The sequence below is a fragment of the Pistacia vera genome, unplaced genomic scaffold, assembly GCF_008641045.1.
Source record: "Pistacia vera cultivar Batoury unplaced genomic scaffold, PisVer_v2 Contig631, whole genome shotgun sequence".
Classification (NCBI taxonomy): Eukaryota; Viridiplantae; Streptophyta; class Magnoliopsida; order Sapindales; family Anacardiaceae; genus Pistacia; species Pistacia vera.
The window spans coordinates 170,496-191,670 of record NW_022196481.1 but is presented as its reverse complement, the minus strand read 5'-3'; the positions used below and the strand labels follow the sequence as shown (position 1 = coordinate 191,670).

Sequence of the window (21,175 nt, the reverse complement as noted above, 5' to 3'; positions counted from 1 at the left end):
CCCCATACATCTGAGTGAACATACTCAAGTGGTGAGCTTGAGTAATGTTTAACAGATTCAAATTTCACCCTGCACATTTTGCCAAAAATACAGTGTTCACAAAAGGTTAAGTTTCCAGTTTTATCCCCTCTTAACTGTTTACTCAACTCATCTAACCCCCTTTCACTAACATGTGCCAACCTTTGATGTCACAATAAGGTTTTGTCCTATGTTACTAGAGACTCTACAGCAGCTATGCCATAATCTACTCTACCTTTAACTAGGGGTGTATACGAGCCGAGCCGAGGCCGATAAAATCTCGTACTCGAGCTCGCTCGTGATGAATAGTACCGAGCTCGGACTCAACCGAGCTTCAGAACTCGAGCTCGAGCTCAACCGAGCTTCAGAACTCGAGCTCGAGAGTGGGAATGAGTACTCGAGCTCAAGCTCGAGCTCGATCGAGCTCCACAAATCGAGCTCGGCCTTATCGAGCTCAAACGCTCGAGACAGACTGCTGCTGTAATTTTAAATCTTGAGACAGCTGCAATTGTAATTTGAAATCTTCCTGCAGTTCCACTTCCAACTTCCACTTCCACCTATCTACATACAATTCTACATACAATTGTACATACAATACAATATCCCACCTATAAATCTGTCTAAAACCTAATTCAAGCAAATTTGTCAACATTGTACTTAGATAAATGCAAATTTCGCCCATAATTTAACACAATCTTCAATTTCCAACACCAACAATCTTCCAAAACTAAAAATGAAATGACAAGTTTAAAGTAGTTGGATGAATATGCATTCAAATTTACAATTTACAATTGTACGAACACATGAAGCTATCTATATACAAATCAAAAGTACATAATTTGCAAAATCCGAGTAGACCAGGAGAAAAAAACCCAACCACCCAAAGCAAAAGAAAGGCACAAAAGCCACCCAAAGCTAGCCTCCCATGCTCCCACCTGCAAAGTGTAATACAGGAAGCAATATTTTTGCATGTTTGCAATTCACCATCACCAAATCAAAATCAACCAGCAATCACCATTCCCCACAAAATCACACAACAATACTAAATAATCTCAATACTATATTGAATACCAGGTTCTGTGCATAGAAATTAAAAAAACTACAAAAGAGCTATATATTTACAAACCTGTCAATTATATTCGAGGGTCAAACAATCTACTCAATCCCTTCAACTGAAGAGATAGGAAGGGTAATCTCCATTGGTTCCTCATCCGACTAACCATATATAAGAAAAAATTAGAAAGTTTAATGTTACATTAAGAAAATAATATCCAAAATAAACAAGACATAAAATAGTAATAATTTATTTGTTAATTGACTTACTTCATCCATCTTCATAGTCCTAGTTCGCGACACCAACCCCTCCACATAGTATGCTTGCACTGTGTCCGGAGACAGTCAGATCGATAATTGTCAATAACTCTACTTCCCGCACTAAAAGTAGCCTCTGAAGCCACCGTGCTAATAGGAACGGCAAGTATATCACGAGCCACCTTACATAACACTGGATATTTCAAACTATTTGCTTGCCACCACTTAAGGCATCGACGCCTCATAATCCCATGACACTATAACATGACTCTCCGAAATAGGAATCTAACCTGATTTTCCCGGGCTTAGTTTCAATCACATCCACATAATTCATTAAATCCAACCACCAGAGGAGTCATCATCTACATTCGTCCCACTCCCACTCCCACTCCCACTCCCCCTACCCTGTCTAGTTGCGGCATATGTTGACCAGCAGATGATTGACTAGCGGTCACATATTCACTGTACAACTCATACAAGTATCCCGAACTGTTGTAAATAACCCGTGCGTCACGATCACCATAAATCTTAGGGAAAGCATAGTCCAACACTCTCATTTTGCACCTAGGGTCCAAAACAGCAGCTATAGCTATCAACAAATTGCACTCCCCCAATATTATCAAATTTCCCTTTCATCTTCGTCACCATGGTCCTCAAAAATTCATTTTCATCCTCAGCATGTTTATCCAAAAAAACCTTCACCTTACAAAGCTCGGCAAGAAATTATTTGATGTTGGATATTCTAACCCTAAAATGATGTTGTGGTAACATTGAAAACCTTCAAAATTTCACAAACTTTCTGTATCTTAACCCAATCTTCCTCAAGGGGACAAGAGTGAAATGCTGGTCCTTTCAGAGTATCTTGGAAACACGCTTTGGAATTTTAGTGCAGTAGCCAACATCTCATAAGTTGAGTTCCACCTCGTTTTACAATCCAATATCAACTTTCTGTGAGGCAACTGCAATTGCTGCACAATTTCTGAAAAGATTTGTAGTCTACTCTCCGATTGATTGATGTAGTAGACACTATCACGGACATCTTTGATAATATGCCTAATCTGACTGAGACCATCTTGCACCATTATGTTTAATATGTGGCGCAACACACCTAACATGAAACAACTTTCCCCCGCAAAGAAGCTTCTTGGTTATAGAAAAGTTTTCCTTTAGAACCTTGATTGCCAAGTCTTACTAGATGCATTATCAACTGTATCGTGAAGACTTTGTTCTCAATTCCCCATTCCCGCAAACATTTAATACGCTATCTGCAATCTGGACACCACCGCGAGGAGGCTTTAAACGAACAAACTGCACACGTTTGTTCAACCTCCAATTAGTATCTACCAATGCCCCGTCAAAACCATGTACTCAAGTTTCTGATTACTTGAATTCCACAATCAGTAGTCAAACTAATTCTATCAATTTCTTCAAAACCCTCAACTTCTTCTTTTCCATTCATACACCTTCATACATCATTTTTACTTGTGAGCGTGATATTTTTTCCAACCAGGACTCGCATATCTTAGCAAATTATTAAAACCCGTTTGCTCGACAACTTTGAATGGGTGCTCATGCATAAGCACCCATTGCGCTACTAGTTCCCTCATCCGAGCCATCTCAAACTTCCCACCTATAGAGGGCAGCCCCCTACCTACTGCCATTGCACCGCACCGGAAAGTTCAACTGTTGTTGTTGATTACTGAAAACCCTTCGCCTTAGACACCCCTTCAAATGTCTAGAAAATTGAGTTTGCTTCCAGTTGTTCATAATAGACAATTTGCTTACAAGGATGCATTCTGCCTTCTTCGTATTATCGGTTGAAGAACCTCTCTAAATTCTGCCCATACAGGAGATGTCTTCACTCTTTTCTTCCTTTGGAATGGGTTATCAACATCATCATTTTCTTCTTCTACAACTGGACTATTACCACAAGTTGCAGTTGCACTTGCACTTGCACTTGCACTTGCACTTACAGTTGGATCCCAATTACTTCCTGGTGTTTAACTGGTAACTTGATTCAATCAATGTGGGTCGGCTACTAGATGAGCCTTCCATACTTGATACCTATAAGGAAGAAAGAATAAAACTATCTAATTTTGAAGATTAAAGTAAGAATATGCATATTTGGATAAGTAAACAAATGTGTAATAAGAACTAAAACTATTCTGCATTGCACATGTCCATGTTGATTCAAACACTGTTTTTAGAGTTAAAATTTCTTTAAAAGAAAAAACTACTTTTTTTCTGGTTTGCTGATTTTATATTAGGTTTAAGGATTGTATAAAAAGATGGCATTTCGACCAAATACATTTACATAAATTTTCTTTATATGTTTTTTCAGAAACAAGGAATTCTGTGTAAATTTTTTATCCATCTCAAGTTTTTAAATTACTTCACGTGGTATCAACAAAATCTTAATTACATCGTTTTGGATCTTGATTATTTGTATGTTTCCTTACACTATGTAGTAATTACATTTTGTTATTTTTATATATTGGCAGTGGGTGGTCTTATGGGCTATTTGAAAAACGGCAGCCAGAAGTCACTCTTGGCAGAGAGTGTCGGCCTGGCTGCTATATTATGTTTATACAAGCTTCCCACAAACTTAGTTCTTGCTTCACTATACTAGTCTTAAGGTGTATTTGTTTGACAATTCTGAGGACTATACCAGTTCTTGCTTCAACTATACTATTCTTAATTTAGCACCTATTATTTTACGGCAGTGTCAACATTAATGAATTCCATTTTCATATTTTCTAACTTTTTCCAAATAATCTGGCTCCACTTTTGATGTTATACTGATACATTACGTACTTATTAGAAAAAATTGTTGATTAGTAGTTGCCTTATTAGAAATTAGAAAAATTGTATATGGTAACCTTACCCTAGTTCACTTGTATCAAAAGCTTGCACTTCAACATAGCTCCTATAGGACAATCACTAAAAAGCCATCATTAAGATAAATATCAGAGTACTAACTACATTCAGAGGCTGCATCTTTTCAGAAACTACATTTTTTGAGCCCCAAGTTCAATAACAAACAACCTAATGAGTCTTTGTTAAACGTAATCCAGAAACATTGTATGGACTATCATCGCCATTCATCGGGCTCCAAATTACCTTCTATCCAGAAATTTAACACAATGTCAAACCCTAAAGTAGAGTACAATTTTGAATCATGATTTAGAAATTCGTACCCTGATTATACCAGCTAATCCAATAACATTTGCATCTAAATGTTTGTTGTAGACATAAAGATGAAACAAGAGAAGATAACTCACAACTAACAGAGCAAATTTCTTACCTGGAAGGCTGGATTGCTGGAACAAAACACTGGTCTGCACTCTACAGAGAACAAGATGACGCTGACTCGATGACAGCGAATGACACCGCGAACTTGTCCCACGACGGCGTGACTCGTGAGTCGTGAGTGACTGATTACCGCGAATGGCAGTGGAGATTTAGGACTTAGGGTTGATGAAAAATCGTGACTGTGTTTTACTTTTTCAGTTTTTGTTTCAGCTTGATTGAAATTGCAATGGGTTTTACTTCTCGTTTTTGTCTATATGGGACTATTTGCAATTTTAACAACTTAAAAATTAAAAAAGTTTTAAAATCTTGCAAATTCCCCTGACTCGTTTAAGCTCGTGAATAGTGACGACCGAGCTCGGCCCGGATCGAACTCGGCTCGTCACTATCACGAGCTGCTTGAGCTGAGCTCAACTCGCCTGATTTCGAGCCGAGCTAGAGCTCGACTGGAGCCGAGCTTGATAGCTCGCGAGCAGCTCGGCTCGCCTCATCCCACCTTTAACACATAGAGACCATTTTTCTTTTCACCTTTCATCATTACTAATGACCCTTTATTACACTAAGACTCCACTTGAGTCTTTGTAACTTAGTCCTATTGAGTCTAGGGTGTCTAGGATATTAATTCCTCTTGAGGTCAGTAATGTATCTTACATCGGTGAGAGTTTTGGTTAGGCCATGGAAGGCTCAACTTAACAGTACCTATGCCCTTAAGCCACATAGCATTATTTCCCATCACAACCTTTCCACCATCTACAATTGAAAAGAGCTAAACCACTCCCTATTTGTGTCATGTGCAGGTACATCCTGTGTCTAAGATCCATTCCTCACTGTTTCTACCTTCAATGACTAATACCTCTGAACTTTCATAACCTTCAGACACAACACCAGCACTGCCTTCTTCTTCCTCCTTTCCATACTTCTTCTTATTTTTCCCTCAAGACAGTCTCTCTAGATGTCATTCTGTGATAGAAGAAGCACTTCCATTTCCTAGTTTTGGACTTAGATCTATTCCTATTTGGTCCCCTTTTTTTCAGTTTCTCTTCTCTGATCTACCCCTTACCATGAGACCTTCCCTATCACTGCCTAATGTCATTATGTTCTCTCTATCCTTAGCTGATTGCTTCTATAACCTCTTCTAATTTTGGTGTCGCCTACCATATTTTATGTTTCTACAAAATTGGAGTAAGGTTTAGGTAGGGAATTTAGAAGAATTACAGCCTGATCTTCTTTACCAACCCTACTGTATGCTTTCCAAATCCGTATAAGTTTCAAAAAATCATCCTTATGTCTTTTAAAGATTTCTACTCATCCATTTTAAACCCAACAGTCTTGTTTTAAATACAACGTTGGAACAGCTTTAGATTGTACAGAGAGTCTAACCTGTTCCAGATCTCAGTAGCAATTTTCTCCTTCTTCACTTCTCGCAGGACTTTGTCACCTAGTCTAAATCAAGGAGCTCTTAGCTTTGTTGAGTACATCTTGCTTCTCAGCTTCAGTCAAGGTTTCAAGCAGCTCAGATTCCCCTTTCAAAGCTAAAGCCAGTCCTTCTTTAATCAGCACAGCTCATTTTGATCTTCCAGAGTCCAAAATCATTGTCCCTGTAACTTTTCGAGTTCAAATTTAGTGGACATGTTTTTGGAATAAGATTTGCAACGACAGAAAATAAATTTCAAAAAACCCTAATTCAGATTCGAACTAGGCTCTTTACCAATTTGTAGTGAATTAGGGTTTTCAGCTGTGCTAATCAAATCAATCAATGAGCTAACACAATCTTATCAATCACAAGCAATCGATTCAGAGATTAAGTAAAGCATGAGAGCAGAAGAAGAAATAGACACAGGGCATTTATAGTGGTTCGGCTAAGGTACCTACATCCACTCTTCAAGGCACACTAAGGGTATTTCATTAATCAAGAGAACCAAGATTACAGAGAGTAAACAACCAGAAAAAAACAAGTAAGAACACACCCAGCCCTCTCACTACTATGTCTGTCTCTTGCACATAATGGTCTGATTTTATACACATCAGGATCCTGTGATTATCCTCCAGCTGTCCAGTATGATCTGCAATTCGTTGGAAAAGGTGAGCACAAGAATCTTCTGTCATGAACGAAGAACTAGGCGAAATGGGACCAGAGACAAAGAGGGGTAGCTGTGATTTTTGTTGCAACAGAATGGGTTCGAGTGCCAATAGGGCACTTAAGTTTGATAGCCAAAACGACGCAGCATTAGCTTAGGTTTGAATCTGATTTCTTTGACTGATGTTGACTCCACCGTGGCAATTTCAAGCCACATCATCATCACAACCAGCAATTTGCCATAATTGACTCAAATTTTACCAAAATATCATTTCATTTTTCAAGTAAATGATGCCTTGACAATTAATTTGAATATAATATCAAAATATACCCAAATATATTACTTCAACATCACTTCAAATTTACAAGAACTTAGAATTCACCTGATATATTGTCAAATTTAAAAAATAACAAAAGCTCTCCCAGATTTTTATTCTCCAATCAAACATATTAATTATTTATACTCATCAATTTAACCAACATTATAATATACATACATCTTAATCTTCAAATAATTTATCTCAGGTAATCTATTTTTCAATAATAAAAATTTTCAAAATGTCCACCATCAAGAAGAAAAAAAATAGTTTAGTTTGGATTTCAAAACCTTTGGGCCAATGGGTTCTGAATTTTATTACATTGTGGTTAGCTCAAATAGCAATTGCCAGCCTTCTTTATTTTGTTTTCTTCTATTTCGAATAACAAAACCTATCAGAAGAGAAAATGCTTCACTTGGCTTTACATTTTGCTGCATTATCACTCTTCCTTCCCTGCTTTTCATCTCTTCAACAAGCCTGCAACTAACTAGTATGCATTCTCTCTGTCTCTCAACTTCAACTCATCCTCCCCTCCATTGAATTGTTCTTCTTCCATTGATGCTGCCTCGGAATGTCAAATGCGATGCAAATGGCCATGTAACTCATCTATGGCTCCCCCGGAGAGGTCTTACTGCCACCATCTCTCCTTCTATTGCCAACCTCACACATCTCACCCACCTTTCCAGAAACATCATTGATGAAGCGATGCCGGACGATGACCACATGATCCCCAGATGGAATTCAGAGGTTTTGGGTTTAAGTGGTTGCCGACTCTGTGGTCAATCCCAGCCTTAGCTAAAAAATTTACAGGTCTTGGGGCTTATCAGTAAATAAAATCAGTGGTTCAATTCCAGAATGCTTAGGCTATTCTACATAGACTTGTCTCACAACCGAAACTCAGCTGATTGAAGATGTTGAGATCAGCAGAGGTTAGTGAAAAAGTTGACAGAATGTATTTAGAGTTGCCTGTCTATATTCTTCCGAACAATACTACACCTATGCAGTATAACCAACTTTCTAACCTACACCAGCCTTATACCTGTTAAACAACAGCCTCAGTGGCAGTATCCCAACTGAGATTGGTCAATTAAAGATTCTTCACGTGCTTGATCTCAGCCATAACAAATTCTCAGGCAACATTCCTGACCAATTATCTCAACTCACTAACTTAAAGATATTGGATCTATCAGTAATCAGCTGTCTGGTGAAATTCCTGCTTCATTGAGGAATCTACATTTCTTGTCTTATTTCAGCGTTGCAGAAAGCAATCTTCAAGGACAGGTCAGTTTGATACTTTTCCAAACTCCAGCTTTGAAGGCAATCCTGGATTGTGTGTTTATATTTCAGGGCGCTTATGTCCTATTTGACCGACAACAATAGATCTTCCTGTAACAAAGGAATCCTCTAACCAGGAGCTTGGTTATGTACTCATTGCTGGATCGGTTTTCAGGTTAATTATTGGGTTCATAGGTGGAATATTGCACCCCCTTCGTCGATTGAAGTTAAAGTTTCTGCAGCAGTCAAGGTACAGAAGACACCATTGAAAGACGGAGCAATGAAAGATGTAGCAAGTTTCAAATAAAATAAGGCCTTTGAGTCTGATCAACAGTATTAGATTATAGCAAATTCTTTTCTTATACGTTTGAGAATTCTGAAAAAATAAATTGCAGAGGGAGAGATTTACTCAAGAAAGGAAATTAATATAGAACGATTTTTCATTAGAGAAAGGAGTTCATCAACAAAATTATTAATGCAGAAATTGAAACATTAACAAATCTACAACTTCCTAAAGATAACACTCTTCTAAACCAATAACTCAAAACTAAAAAATCTAAGCACAATCACACCCTTATTAATCCTTTTTTAGCCATTGCTGGAACCAATATGCAGACATCTTCGGATACCTCTTAAGAGTATCGTAGTCAACATAGACAATGCCAAATCGAGAAGTATATCCTGACACCCATTCAAAATTGTCAAGCAACGACCAGGCAAAGTAGCCGATAACATTAGCTCCATCAGCGATAGCCTTCTTCATAGATGATATATAGTCTTTGTAGTAATTTATCCTTATGTTGTCATGTAATACTTCTGGGAATGTCGTATTGCCTGGTTGGTCCATACCATTTTCCGAAAGAATCATGGTTGGGTTTCCATAATGCTCTTTTACATATGTCAAACACTTATACATACTCCAAGGTACAATATAAAGCCACCCAGAATATGCCTGCAAATGTTTTGAAATGAAGTTATTTTTAAAACTGATGCATCAAAAACAAGATTAATCCTTTTAAGCAACATGCCAAATATTTTCAATAATGATTTACCAATGGACCGACTGGCTTTCCGTGGCGTTCAACTGCAAAATTTGTACCAAAATTAGATGACAAAAACAAATGATTTCAGAAACAATAAGCAAGAGATGTATCTGGCAAGAGGCTTACAAGAGAAACCGACATTCCAATCATTCTGATAACTTGTGATGTTGGACTGAGGCCATGGAGGATCCATCATGTAGTAGCCAGTATACACATTAATACCAACATAATCAATGGAACCCTTCACCATTTGAACTTCTGCTTCTGTAAACTTTGGAAGCCTGTCTTTAACAAGTTCTTGCATTGTTCTCGGATACTCGCCATATGTAATCGGATGCAAAAACCTGCAAATTAAGAGTAAATTCTGTTGAATTTGTTTGTAAAACATTTCAGTTGAATTAGTATTTAAAGATGGAACATTAATTTACCATCCAATGTGGAAATCTCTTGCTCTTTGAGCTGCATAATTGTCAGCTTTTGATCTAGTCAGAGGTTCATACCAAACAAAATCCAAGAGAATTCCAATCCTTCCACCTTGTTCTTTCTGAGAAAATACAAATACACATTTATCTGTTAGAAACATACCATTTACATTTAAAAATGACTTGAAGATCAAGAAGGATAAAGATCTTACTTGGTAATTTTCGCGATATCTTTCAACTGCAGCCGCATGAGCTAAAATCATATTATGTGCAGCAATATAAGGTTCAGTTCCGGAGTCTCCAGCAGTACAATTTCCAACTTCTTTCGAACACCTTGAAGGAGGATTTAAGCCATTATCGAAACCGAGAGCTGCAATAACTCTTGGTTCATTAAATGTGAACCAGTTCTTAACTCTGTCCCCAAATGTTTTGAAGCAAAAGTCTGCATAATCCGCATAGTCCTTCCTGAAAATTTTGGTTTGGTTCAATTACTTCCTATAAGATTTTATAATTATGAACACAGATCATCCAAATGTTCATATAAAAAAAAGATACTTACACAACATCACAACGCAGCAAACCATTATACTTTTCCTGAAGAGCTAATGGCATATCATAATGATAAAGATTTGCGTATGGAGTAATCCCTATACAAGAAACTCAACATTAGATTTCATAGAACAAATTATTTACATTTATTTGCAAGAGTTAATTGGCAATTTCTTTACCTCTCTCAAGCATGTAGTCAATCAATCTATTGTAGTAATCAATTCCCAGCTGATTCACTTCCCCAGTTCCCTCTGAAAGAATATAGAAATTTCAAAAATCAATCAAGTTATTAAGAATTCAAAATTTTAAACAAATCTCAATGTTAAAAAATATACTAAACTTACTTGGGAAGATCCTGGACCAGGAAATTGAAAACCGGTATGCATCAAAATTAAGCTTTACCATGAGGTCAATATCTTCCTGTAACACATTATAGTATCTCATCAATTCAAAATTTTATCATTCATCTTTATATTGACAGAATACATCAACATATTATTAGAAAATGTGGACAAAAATTTTACAATTTTCAATACTGACCAACTGTAACAATTATAATATCTGATTAATTCAAAATTGAATTTTTCATCTTTATATTGACAGAATAGATCTTAATATTATTGAAAAAAGTAAATAGTAATTTACAGTTTTCAATGCCTGACAGTAACTTCATCGAAAGCATACCTTGTAATGGTGATACTGATCAACGCTAACTTCACCAGTGGCATTGCCTTTAATATGTCCTTTTTATACCAAACAAACCAACAAATAAGTAAAATGAAGAACTGAAGAATATCAACTTCCATAAAATTAACTTTCCTAAAAACAAGAATTAAAAGAGTTATATTTTGTTTTTTATATATTTACCTGGAACTTGAACGTAAGGATCCCAAATGCTGGGTCCTCTTCCGTCCTTAGAGGCCATGCCTTCAACTTGATATGCAGAAGTTGCAGTTCCAAACTGAAACACCTGTGGAAAAGCCTTCCTGCTCAATCCTCCCGTGTCAAATCCATCGCTGCAATCTAAATTTGCATCGTCAGTGCAGTCAACTTTTAATGCATTTGAAACGTAAACAATGGCCAAGAAAGCAAGAACCAAACTAAACAAAGAAGAAGACTTCATGCTGTTTTGCATGAAGAGAGAAGGGAGCGTTTTGTATTTATAATGGAGAGTAAATGGCTTCAACTTAAAAGGGAAATATTTTGGATATACACAAAGCGATTCTTTTGAGATTGAAACGGAATTTGAATATCTTGATTAAGATTGCATTATCATAATATTAACTGATCTTTAAATATCTTGATTGTGTTTATGTTAATTAGATATATTCGTTAATTAGTTATTTGAAGATGAAGAATTTTACTTGGTAGATAAATTAGTGCAATATATTTTATTTAAGTTCATCTAAAATCTGGCTAAATTTTTTTTTTTTTTTAAAGAAAAAAAAAAATTAAAGCGTATATAATATTTTTTTATTAAAATACCCTTTTTCCTCTAATATTCTTTTTTCCCATTCTCCAATTACATTACCTCTCTTGTTGAAGTATTAATTTTGAAAATTTAAATTTAAAAAATAATTTTTGACCTTAATTCTCTCAAGTTTTTATTGATTTATTTATAAATTCACCTTTTAGGATATATCATGTTATTCTTAACTTCAAAATTTGTAATTGTATATTATAATATGAATTTATGAAATTATTTTGAGGGTTTTAAAGAGAAGCATTTGAGAAATATTTTTTGTAATGACATTTTAGAATCTAAAAATGGTAACATTTAGAATTAAGAAAAGATTATAAATTTTTTTTTTTTACGAGATGTTTCAAACTGCATATATCTCAATTAATTTTCCAGGATTTAAAAATTGACAATCACTCAAAATCTATGAAGAAATAGAACAAAAATTCTAATTAACAGTTGTTATTATAAGAGTAATACTACACTTATAAATAAATTTTATAAAGATATTCATACAAAATAATGTGATAAAAAATGAATAGAAGAATGAATTTAATGAGTTTGACTTTTTGTTTCACTCTTCCATTCATTTTTTATCACCTCTGTATGAAAATCTTTGTATAAATATAATATTATTGTTATTATAAAATCATTTCACTCCAACCAAATAATGCTATACATACATCGTATTTCCAAAATAATTTGGGTTCAATCATTCTTTTACAAACCCTAAACCTCTCAACTTTTAAACACAGTCGACGCCTTCCATTTCAATTTCATTCAATTCTCTCAGACTATGAAGCTTCTTCTAACTGGAAGGCATTCATATTTTCGTAATGGCATTTCAAGAGTTTTTGCTTTCTGGGGCCGTTCCTTCTCCACTACCACTTCATCTCCTGATCCCATCGACTCTCTCCAACTTAGGATCTCAAGGTCCGGAAACCCTACTTCTTCAATGGGAACAATCCTCGATCAATGGCTTGAGCAAGGAAGACATGTCAAGCAGTCTGAACTCCAAGGCTTCATCAAACAGCTTCGCAAATACCGCCGCTTCGGCCAGGCTCTCCAGGTTTTTTTTTTTTTCCCTCCCCTCAATTCACGTTTTCTCGTTTACTTTTTGCAGAGATTGATTCTAATTTACAACTAATTTTTCATCTTTTGACTTTGAGTGTCGGGTAGGCTGGTGATTTTGTCTATTTAATCGCCTTTGAGAGTAAAATTTTACTTTTTATAGTGTCTAAATAGTAATACCCCGAAGTTATGTTAAATTTTTGTGTTAGATATCAGAATGGATGAGTGAGCAAAGGAACCATAATCTATCAAATGGAGATATAGCCATTCGGCTGGATTTGATATCGAAAGTTCATGGCTTAGAACAAGCAGAGAAATATTTTAATAGTATTCCTCAAGATTTAAGAGTTTCCCAGCTTTATGGTGCCCTATTAAATTGCTATGCTTACAATAAATCCTTGGAGAAAGCAGAGGAAATCATGGATAAGATAAGGGAGTTAGGATTTGCAAAGACATCGCTTCCGTATAATGTAATGTTAAGCCTCTATGCTCAGCTGGGGAAACATGAGAAATTAGACATTGTAATGCAAGAGATGGAAGCAAAGGGCGTCAATTTTGACAAGTATACATTCAACATTAGGTTGAATGCTTATGGTGCCACTTCCGACTTAGAGGGAATGGAGAAACTTCTAATGAAGATGGAAGTTGCTCATGATTTCAAAATGAATTGGAATGCATATACTGTTGCAGCTAATTGGTACTTGAAAGCTGGCTTAATTGAAAAGTGTTGGACAATGCTGAAGAGGTCAGAGCCTCTAATTACTGGTAGAAGTAGAATGAGACAGTTTGCTTATGAAGTTCTGATTACTGTATATGCTTCTACTGGTAATAAACATGAAGTGTGTCGTATATGGAATTTGTATAAGAATATAGGAAAAGTCTACAACTCAGGCTATGTGTGCATTATAAGCTCTCTGATGAAATTGGAGGACATTGATGGTGCAGAGAAGATCTTGGAGGAGTGGGAATCTGCAGATACAGTTTTTGATGTTCGGGTACCAAATATTGTTATCAGTGGTTATTGCAGAAAGGGTCTTTTGGGAAAGGCTGAAGCATATGTAAACAGGCTTATAGAGAGTGGAAAGGTGCCTGAATCAACCTTATGGGATCGTCTGGCAACAGGATACCATGTTCATGGTCAGATGGCAAAGTCAGTGGAGACTATGAGGAGAGCAATCTTGGTAAGTCAACCAGGGTGGAAGCCCAACCAATTTACTTTGGCAGCATGTCATGAGTATTCAAGACAACAGGGAGATATGGAAGCAGCAGAGGAGTTTTTGAAATTACTCAAAAAAAGGGGTGAATCCGTAGGACATATTCATGATAAATTAGTTAGTACTACTAACAATGAAAGTCTTGGTGCCCAAGCCCTTGATGAGATGGAAACAGAGGAACAGATTGTTGATGGGGAAGCGTATGAAATCATTGAGTCAAAGGATGAATGAAGCAGCTGAATCATTTGTACAGTGACTTACTAAAAAAATATTGTATTATCTTTCAAGAGAATCAATTATCTGAATTTGAATTGGTCTCCCCTCTTGAATTTGTCCGCCATATTTATTTTCCACAATGCAAGGAAAACACTGCCTTATGCATATGATAATATTGTCCATTAATTATATTGATTTTCCATGCTGTGTGTGAGTAATTAATTTGGCATGAGAAATGGTGCTAATGCCATAGGAATATTGAACTTGTCTCATCGACATATTTCAAGTATGGTGAATTGCTTCATCCTTTTCACATTTCTGGCAGCCACATTGACACCATGTTTGGTTTCTAACAGATTAGATGTTTGATCGTCAAAATATTAACATATATACTGTAAATAATAGGAGGTGTGGTGAAATATGAGCGTTGAATGAATTGCAAACTTTAAGTCATGACCAACATTTATTATTATAAGTTTGTATACGAGTGACGCCGAAGCAGTAGGTAAATGGAAAAGATGACCCAGCGTCCGGGAAGAGATAATCTGATAAGATTTATGTATTAAAACCGTAATAAGTAGGGGTACGTATGTGGGACATGATAAGCATTTATCCCTAAGAAACGTTTTCAATCATTTTCTTCTTCTTCATAAGGGGTCCCCTCAATTTAATAGTAACAACGTCTATGTTTCGGACCACATGGTTAACGTGTTGAAATTACACAAGATAATCGTCAATCTGTGTCATTGATGTTAATATAACTTTCTTGCAGGGCAGCCATATCTGCTCAATAAAGGCAGCTGAAAGACTTGTCAAAACTCTTAATTAGGACTACAGGTCATTGCTGGTGCCCACAAATTGATAGAGAAGGGCAACCTGTTTTAAGTCTTAACGCAATGCCCAGGACCAAGATCCACCGCCAATGCATCTATTTAAAAAAAGTGAGTGGTGCATTTCTCTTCTAATAAATTGTTGATGGCTCCAGCTCCACTTGACAGCGTACGCAAGACATTTCTTCAAATATAAACTTTTGACTTTTTTGGTAATCCTAATCCCTACAATTCAGGAACAATGCCGTCCATAATTTGGTTCCGCTTGTTTATATGGTCAACCTAACTGCTTTTACTTTTAACATACCGCTGGCTGTGACTGAGGAACTTTTGAAACTTAATCTCATTTTAACAAGCAAACCAATTCCAAGCAACACAATTAACAGATACATTAATAAGCTGTTTCATAAATCAAAAAAGAGGGCTCATAATTACATATCTCACAGAAGCACGAGGAATATCTCTACCAACTAATACGCTGGCTGAAGCGCCCATATTCACGTACTCGTAATTTTTACATGTATATAATGGACAACAAAGAAGAGATAATTATATCAGAACAGAAGAAGACACAAAATTGTGCAACACAAAAGAAAAAAACATATTCTGTTTAGTGACCTATCAACCTGCATTATGTGCCTTCTCATCCTAGGACTAGTGCTTCCTGCAAGATGATATGAGTTTGGATATGTATACATATTGGTTATCGAGTTCCCAAACATCCTTGCATAAACCATTTCACCAAACATTCCAATCACTGGATCGATCATGCTTGTTGCCATGCCACCTGAGCTCTGTGTAGGCGAAGCTAGATAACCTCCTGGTTGTGGGTAGTGTAGCTGTGATTGATGTTGTTGATTGTGATAGTGAAGGTGTGGCATTAAGCGTGGATTCATGGTGGTACCAGGCGATCTTGGAGAGTCAATCCCACAAGCAGGACCAAGTGGCCTCCGTGGAATGACTATACCAAGATGAGGGGACTTGCCCGTGGGGGGCCTCACAGTCTGTCCCCGGCCGTAAAGTGGAACAAGGGTGTCAGGAGAAACTTCAGATTTGCATACAGGACATTGCTGCTGTTTCTGGTCTTCATCCTCAGTAGATACATTCTGGAAATGAAGCCATTTGTAAATGCAGGGCCAACAGTATAAGTGACCACAGAGTGTTACAACAGGTTCTTGCACAGAATCCAGACAGATGTTGCAGTCAAAACCACCAAAACCATCATCAGAGTCCGCCGCTGCATCTGAGGTAGATTTACACTTCTCCAGGGAAGATTTATCCTCTCTATTGAAATCATTTTGAGCCACAGCCTCTTCGAAGTAATATTCTATTGCCATCCTATCTGTGTTTCACAAGGTGTTTTCCTCCACCACTTAAATCTGAAAACATAAACATAACAGAACAATCGATTCAGATATTAATAACTTTGCAACCAAAACAACCTTACCAAATATCTTTAGCAAGGAGGAACAATAATCAATGAACCAACCAGCATTTTAAGAAGCTACAAAGATGGCTTGGTGTGCTTAATAGAAAGGGACCAAACACAAAAAGACAGATCCCCTTCCACCACTACCTAAACTAGATAAAATAATGAATACATGGGTCCCAGTATTTCATCTCCATTCAAATTATAATGAATTATTACATTATCACAACTTGCCTAAAAACCAATATATGTTAAATTGAAGAAGTTAAGATTAATCTTTTATATTTGATTCTTCTAGAAAGTTTCACATCGCCCCAATGCAACAATCCTGTAACTTTATAGAGAAATCAGTACAAGGTATTTAAAAAAATTCAGAAATGATATAATTTTGTCCTTTGAGAAAAGTATCAGTGTCGATCTGACCAAGTTAGGAAAAAATCCCATTTCCTCCATCTTAAGTGTAAAAGAAATAATAATAATAATTTTAAAAGAATAGTATAACTGACTTTTCTAACCATTAGAGAAACCAGAATACCGATCAAAGTAGAATGGTACATCAAAACATTTTACTTGAATCTCTGGTAAATTCTTGAACGCTTATTCAAAATCCTAAGAAATAGACTAATCTAGGAAGTTGAATTATATACAGGACATAGATAAAACTGATTTATCTTCTCTTCTAATTACAGAACAAGATATGGCAGGTCCCAGAAGCACAAAATTAGGCCTTGCATAAATTCATCAAACCAGATTTCACAAAACCTAAACCCACGAATTTATTGTCCTCAGCCCCCTATTTAACCACTTGCCCCACTGAAATTCCAATGTTGGGAACCTACCATAAAATATTAATTTTTTTAGGGACATGGTGACTGAAAAGTAAGGCCAAACTATAGGTGCTCATGAAATTTCTTTATTTGGGTTTGAATTTTCCGGTGGGTAGATGACGGAAACTAAATGGTTCATAAACAAAAATTATGAAAGGAAAAAATTTTGATTGGAATTATATAGTAGATTGGAGGAAAACAAAACCAGAAAACGAAAGACAAATAGTAAGACAACTCTTATTGTGTGTGGAAAGATCCAGAAGTGGGGAAAGGAACGAGATTCCAGTAGAGGCTAATTCTTGAAGCATGGCACCAGATGAATTAATAGAAATTTAGATAACATGGATGGCCCTTCATCGCAAGTCATCCATCGAACTAGTTTGAACAAAGCTTATAATACTTCAACGTAAAGTTAAGGATACAGATAACATAAACAACTAAAAAGTTTCTACTTTCCTGGAAAAAGGATTATCTTAAAAAGAGGAATTTACAGAAATTCATGAACGTGAGAACCACTCAGTTTGTCTCATCTGACCAGATTGGATTTATTATATCATGGAAATCATGTTGTAGTTGCGTAAGCCTTTAAACTGTAACTGATATAATGATCTAGAAGGTCACAAAACAAAGAGGAAAAGAAAAACAGCTGGCTACAGAAACAACAAACGATAAATGCATAGTTGCGTAAGCTCCGAAAACTAAGCTCCACGTTTACACTTTCCCACAGAGTTCTGTTTTCCAGATGTAAAAAGACTCTTGAAATCATCGAAAGATTGAAGAAACAAAAAGAAGCCGGCTGTAAAAGAATCTGAATTTCCTGAGATTGAAATCTGAAGTCAATCGAACCGCATAAAAAGTATTTTGGTAAAATTAAGTTTCGGCCATGAACCTCATAACTCTTCTCTGACCACCAAAGCATCAAAAACAGAGTCTTCAGAGAAAAGAACAATAAAAAAAAAAAAAAAAACACTTTGAACTTGTAACGACTTCCTGGACACATAAATGAATACACATCACAATTAAAAAAATAAAAGAAAATAAAAAAGAGACATGAGACTTGAACCACATGAGTTTTCACAATTCATTCATAGCATCGTTCGGCATTACCAACCTCTGGAAACAAGCAAGCAGACAAACATGCTATAATTAGCAAACATTGTGAAAGAGATGAAACAAAAGATGAGAAAAAACGTACCAAGAAAGGAGAAACAAGTGAAAGGCGGGTAGAAGAGCTCCGCCGCTAAAAGGAGTTGATGTTTTGGGTTAAATTGAGAGGCAAATTCAATTCAAAGCGAAAAAGAGAGAGAAGAGCTACAGAGCAAACACCATGTGAGGCCAATTATATCAATAATGATAATAATCTATTTAGAGTATCTCATCTAAATACTCGCACGCTTCTCTCTCTGACGTGGCAGCTACGGTGTGCGCATTGCGCGCCGGTTCTGGAGCTTCCTCTTTTCTACTTTTTGTTTTTGGAAGGAAAGCTTTTGGTTAAAATTAGGTGGATGTTTTCATTTTCATGATAATATATAATAAGAAAGTGGATATACTTATCATGAACACACATTTAGACATTATAATCACATTTTTATTATGATTATACACGGTTTTACTATGAATCTGTGATTCATACATGGTTTATTTGGAAGTTCGTATTGTAAATTGGGTGTCATGAAATTATATACGACTTTACATTTTTCTAATGTGATAGGAAGGTGTCATTGCTGAATTGTAAATTATGTGGAATTAAATTAATTAACCATTTTTTCATAATAAGTGTAAGATTTTGGTTTTATATTTATATTGTTTTAAGAGATAAAAGGGTTAGTGGAATAAATTTGGATACTTTTATCGCATTAATTAATTGGGTAGGGCTATATATGCACCCAAATTTATTTTTTTTAAAAGGGTAAAATGTGGGATTTTAAATTGTGTTGAAAGGTGGTGTTCAGAGCAAACTTGAGTGCTTATTGTTAAAGTCCCACGCCGATTAGGCATGCTTAATCCTATTGGTTTATAATATGAGATAATCATCTCATTCAATAAGGCCTTATTGGATAAGAAGTCAAATCTACCTCAAATTCTTTCATGGTATCAGAGGCAAGGTTCAGTTGAGCTAAACGCTTAACCAGCGGGTGAGGCCTCAAATTATATCTGAGTGTTTGACCAGTAGATGAGGAGTTAGAACTGACAACTATCTCCAATGATAAGCATGGCCCAATATATGGGCTTGACCGTGAGATAGAGTGTTGGAGTCCCACACCAACTAGGCACGCTCAAGTCTATTGATTTATAAGATTATATAATCCTCTTATTTAATAATACCTTATTAGGTGAGGTGTCAGGTCCACCTCAAATTTTATCGCTTATAACTTATGGTTCCAATAAGAAAAAAGTCTTTGATGATATTGTTAGACAATGTAATATTGATTTTATCATATAAATTATGTTAAATAACTGTACTATGATAGTGCTAAAAACAAATATATATTTCATATGATTTTAATACTATAATACATAGGTCGTTTTAAACTCATAATCAAATGATTCAAATATTTTATAGTTAAAATTAATTAATTAATTTAAATCAAGCATATTAACTTGGTATCGAAGAATCAATAAAGATAAGTTGATAAATTTTTCTCACTAATTTTCTCTTACAAACAAGATATTACAAACTATTATGTCAATTTTCTCTTACAAACAAGACATTATGAACTATTATGTCGCATTTATAAGAGAAAGTTAATAAGAACCATTTATGAACGTAGTATTACCCATTGGAGGATACTTGTATCCTTGAGAAATTGCAACAAATCTTCTTAATCAATTATCTTCTTACTTCAATCTCTTCGTCTTTTCTTAATTAAGAATCAAATATATGATTGTTTAAAGTAATCCTTTAATTGAATTTTTTTTTTTTTTTCCTCGGTTGGTCATATATTACTGTATTATTCGGTAGTTAACAAGTAAACATATATAATCTGGTAAAAAAATTGATATGACTTTGGTTTATTAAAAAAAACAAAAAAAAAATCAGTGGATCTTACGTAGGAAGCACGCCTGTTCTTGATATCAACTAAATTATACAAGAAATTCTGATCTCTAACTTAACCTTAATGGAAATGATATGAAAGGTCGCGTCATTTTATATATTTATATTTATAATGAAATGTCAATTATATCTGCATGGGTTTCAACGCCACACTAATTGCAATTTTCTATTGTTTCCGACTAATTGAACTTAATTGGCTAGTAAGAATGGTCAAAGTCAAAGCTATTGCTAAGAATTTTCCACATAAGCAAATAAATTCTGGTTAAATTTTTAAGGAATGTTCTTATTATTGCCACATTCTATACGCTAAATATTTCAACCACACAATTGCATGATCCAATAGTTTAATACGAATTTCCTTTTTTTTTTTTTTTTTTGGTCAATAAACAGTATAGGCATAAATTAGGTCTAATTAATTCATTATTTGATATTTTGATTGCAAATAAATCAAATAAGACCATAGATTGCCATGAACTTATGTGTTTGATTAAAGATAGATTATTTTTTTGTATATACTATATAACAAGTAAACCTAGATCTGGCAAACGAGCGGGCCGGATAATTATGAGTAACAGGTAAAACAGGCATGAGTTTATGGGTAGAAATATGTATGATCCGTACCAGTTCGTACGGGTACAGATGACACATGCAAAAATAAAGTTTTTTCATTTAGTTTACTGGGGTTTACCATTACCAACGGCATCTTGAGCACCAGAGTCTTCTTTTTCATTCCTTTTTTATTTCTATCACAAA

The 21,175-nt window shown here is 35.5% G+C and overlaps 3 protein-coding genes across 3 annotated transcripts; 1 reads left to right on the top strand and 2 right to left on the bottom strand.

Annotated features, from left to right (window-relative positions):
• Positions 1–8,884: 8,884 nt before the first annotated feature.
• Positions 8,885–11,444, bottom strand: LOC116111336 (beta-glucosidase 44-like). Its single transcript, XM_031397532.1, has 10 exons — positions 11,189–11,444; positions 11,006–11,064; positions 10,666–10,741; positions 10,501–10,572; positions 10,332–10,419; positions 9,985–10,237; positions 9,779–9,894; positions 9,477–9,694; positions 9,360–9,391; positions 8,885–9,259 (listed from the first exon to the last, which is right to left on the bottom strand). The coding sequence occupies exons 1-10, from the start codon at positions 11,442–11,444 to the stop codon at positions 8,885–8,887; spliced, it is 1,545 nt and encodes a 514-aa protein (XP_031253392.1).
• A 1,055-nt stretch (positions 11,445–12,499) lies between these two features.
• On the top strand, positions 12,500–14,476 carry LOC116111360 (pentatricopeptide repeat-containing protein At2g20710, mitochondrial). Its single transcript, XM_031397560.1, has 2 exons — positions 12,500–12,849; positions 13,061–14,476. Exons 1-2 carry the CDS (start codon positions 12,577–12,579, stop codon positions 14,294–14,296), a joined length of 1,509 nt encoding a protein of 502 aa, XP_031253420.1. The 5' UTR covers positions 12,500–12,576; the 3' UTR covers positions 14,297–14,476.
• A 1,014-nt stretch (positions 14,477–15,490) lies between these two features.
• LOC116111349 (E3 ubiquitin-protein ligase RMA1H1) lies at positions 15,491–18,728 on the bottom strand. The gene is made up of 2 exons (XM_031397547.1): positions 18,563–18,728; positions 15,491–16,490 (listed from the first exon to the last, which is right to left on the bottom strand). The coding sequence occupies exon 2, from the start codon at positions 16,446–16,448 to the stop codon at positions 15,666–15,668; it is 783 nt and encodes a 260-aa protein (XP_031253407.1). The 5' UTR covers positions 16,449–16,490; positions 18,563–18,728; the 3' UTR covers positions 15,491–15,665.
• Positions 18,729–21,175: the final 2,447 nt, after the last annotated feature.

Bases quoted from the DNA above. Each gene is read 5' to 3' on its own strand.
- LOC116111349 (XM_031397547.1), bottom strand. From the start codon at position 16,448: ATGGCAATAGAATATTACTTCGAAGAGGCTGTGGCTCAAAATGATTTC.
- LOC116111360 (XM_031397560.1), top strand. From the start codon at position 12,577: ATGAAGCTTCTTCTAACTGGAAGGCATTCATATTTTCGTAATGGCATT. The intron at 12,850-13,060 runs GTTTTTTTTTTT...TTTTTGTGTTAG, and splicing joins GCTTCGGCCAGGCTCTCCAG to ATATCAGAATGGATGAGTGA.
- LOC116111336 (XM_031397532.1), bottom strand. From the start codon at position 11,444: ATGAAGTCTTCTTCTTTGTTTAGTTTGGTTCTTGCTTTCTTGGCCATT. The intron at 10,573-10,665 runs GTAAGTTTAGTA...ATATTCTTTCAG, and splicing joins CTGGTCCAGGATCTTCCCAA to AGGGAACTGGGGAAGTGAAT. The intron at 10,420-10,500 runs GTAAAGAAATTG...TTTCTTGTATAG, and splicing joins TGACTACATGCTTGAGAGAG to GGATTACTCCATACGCAAAT.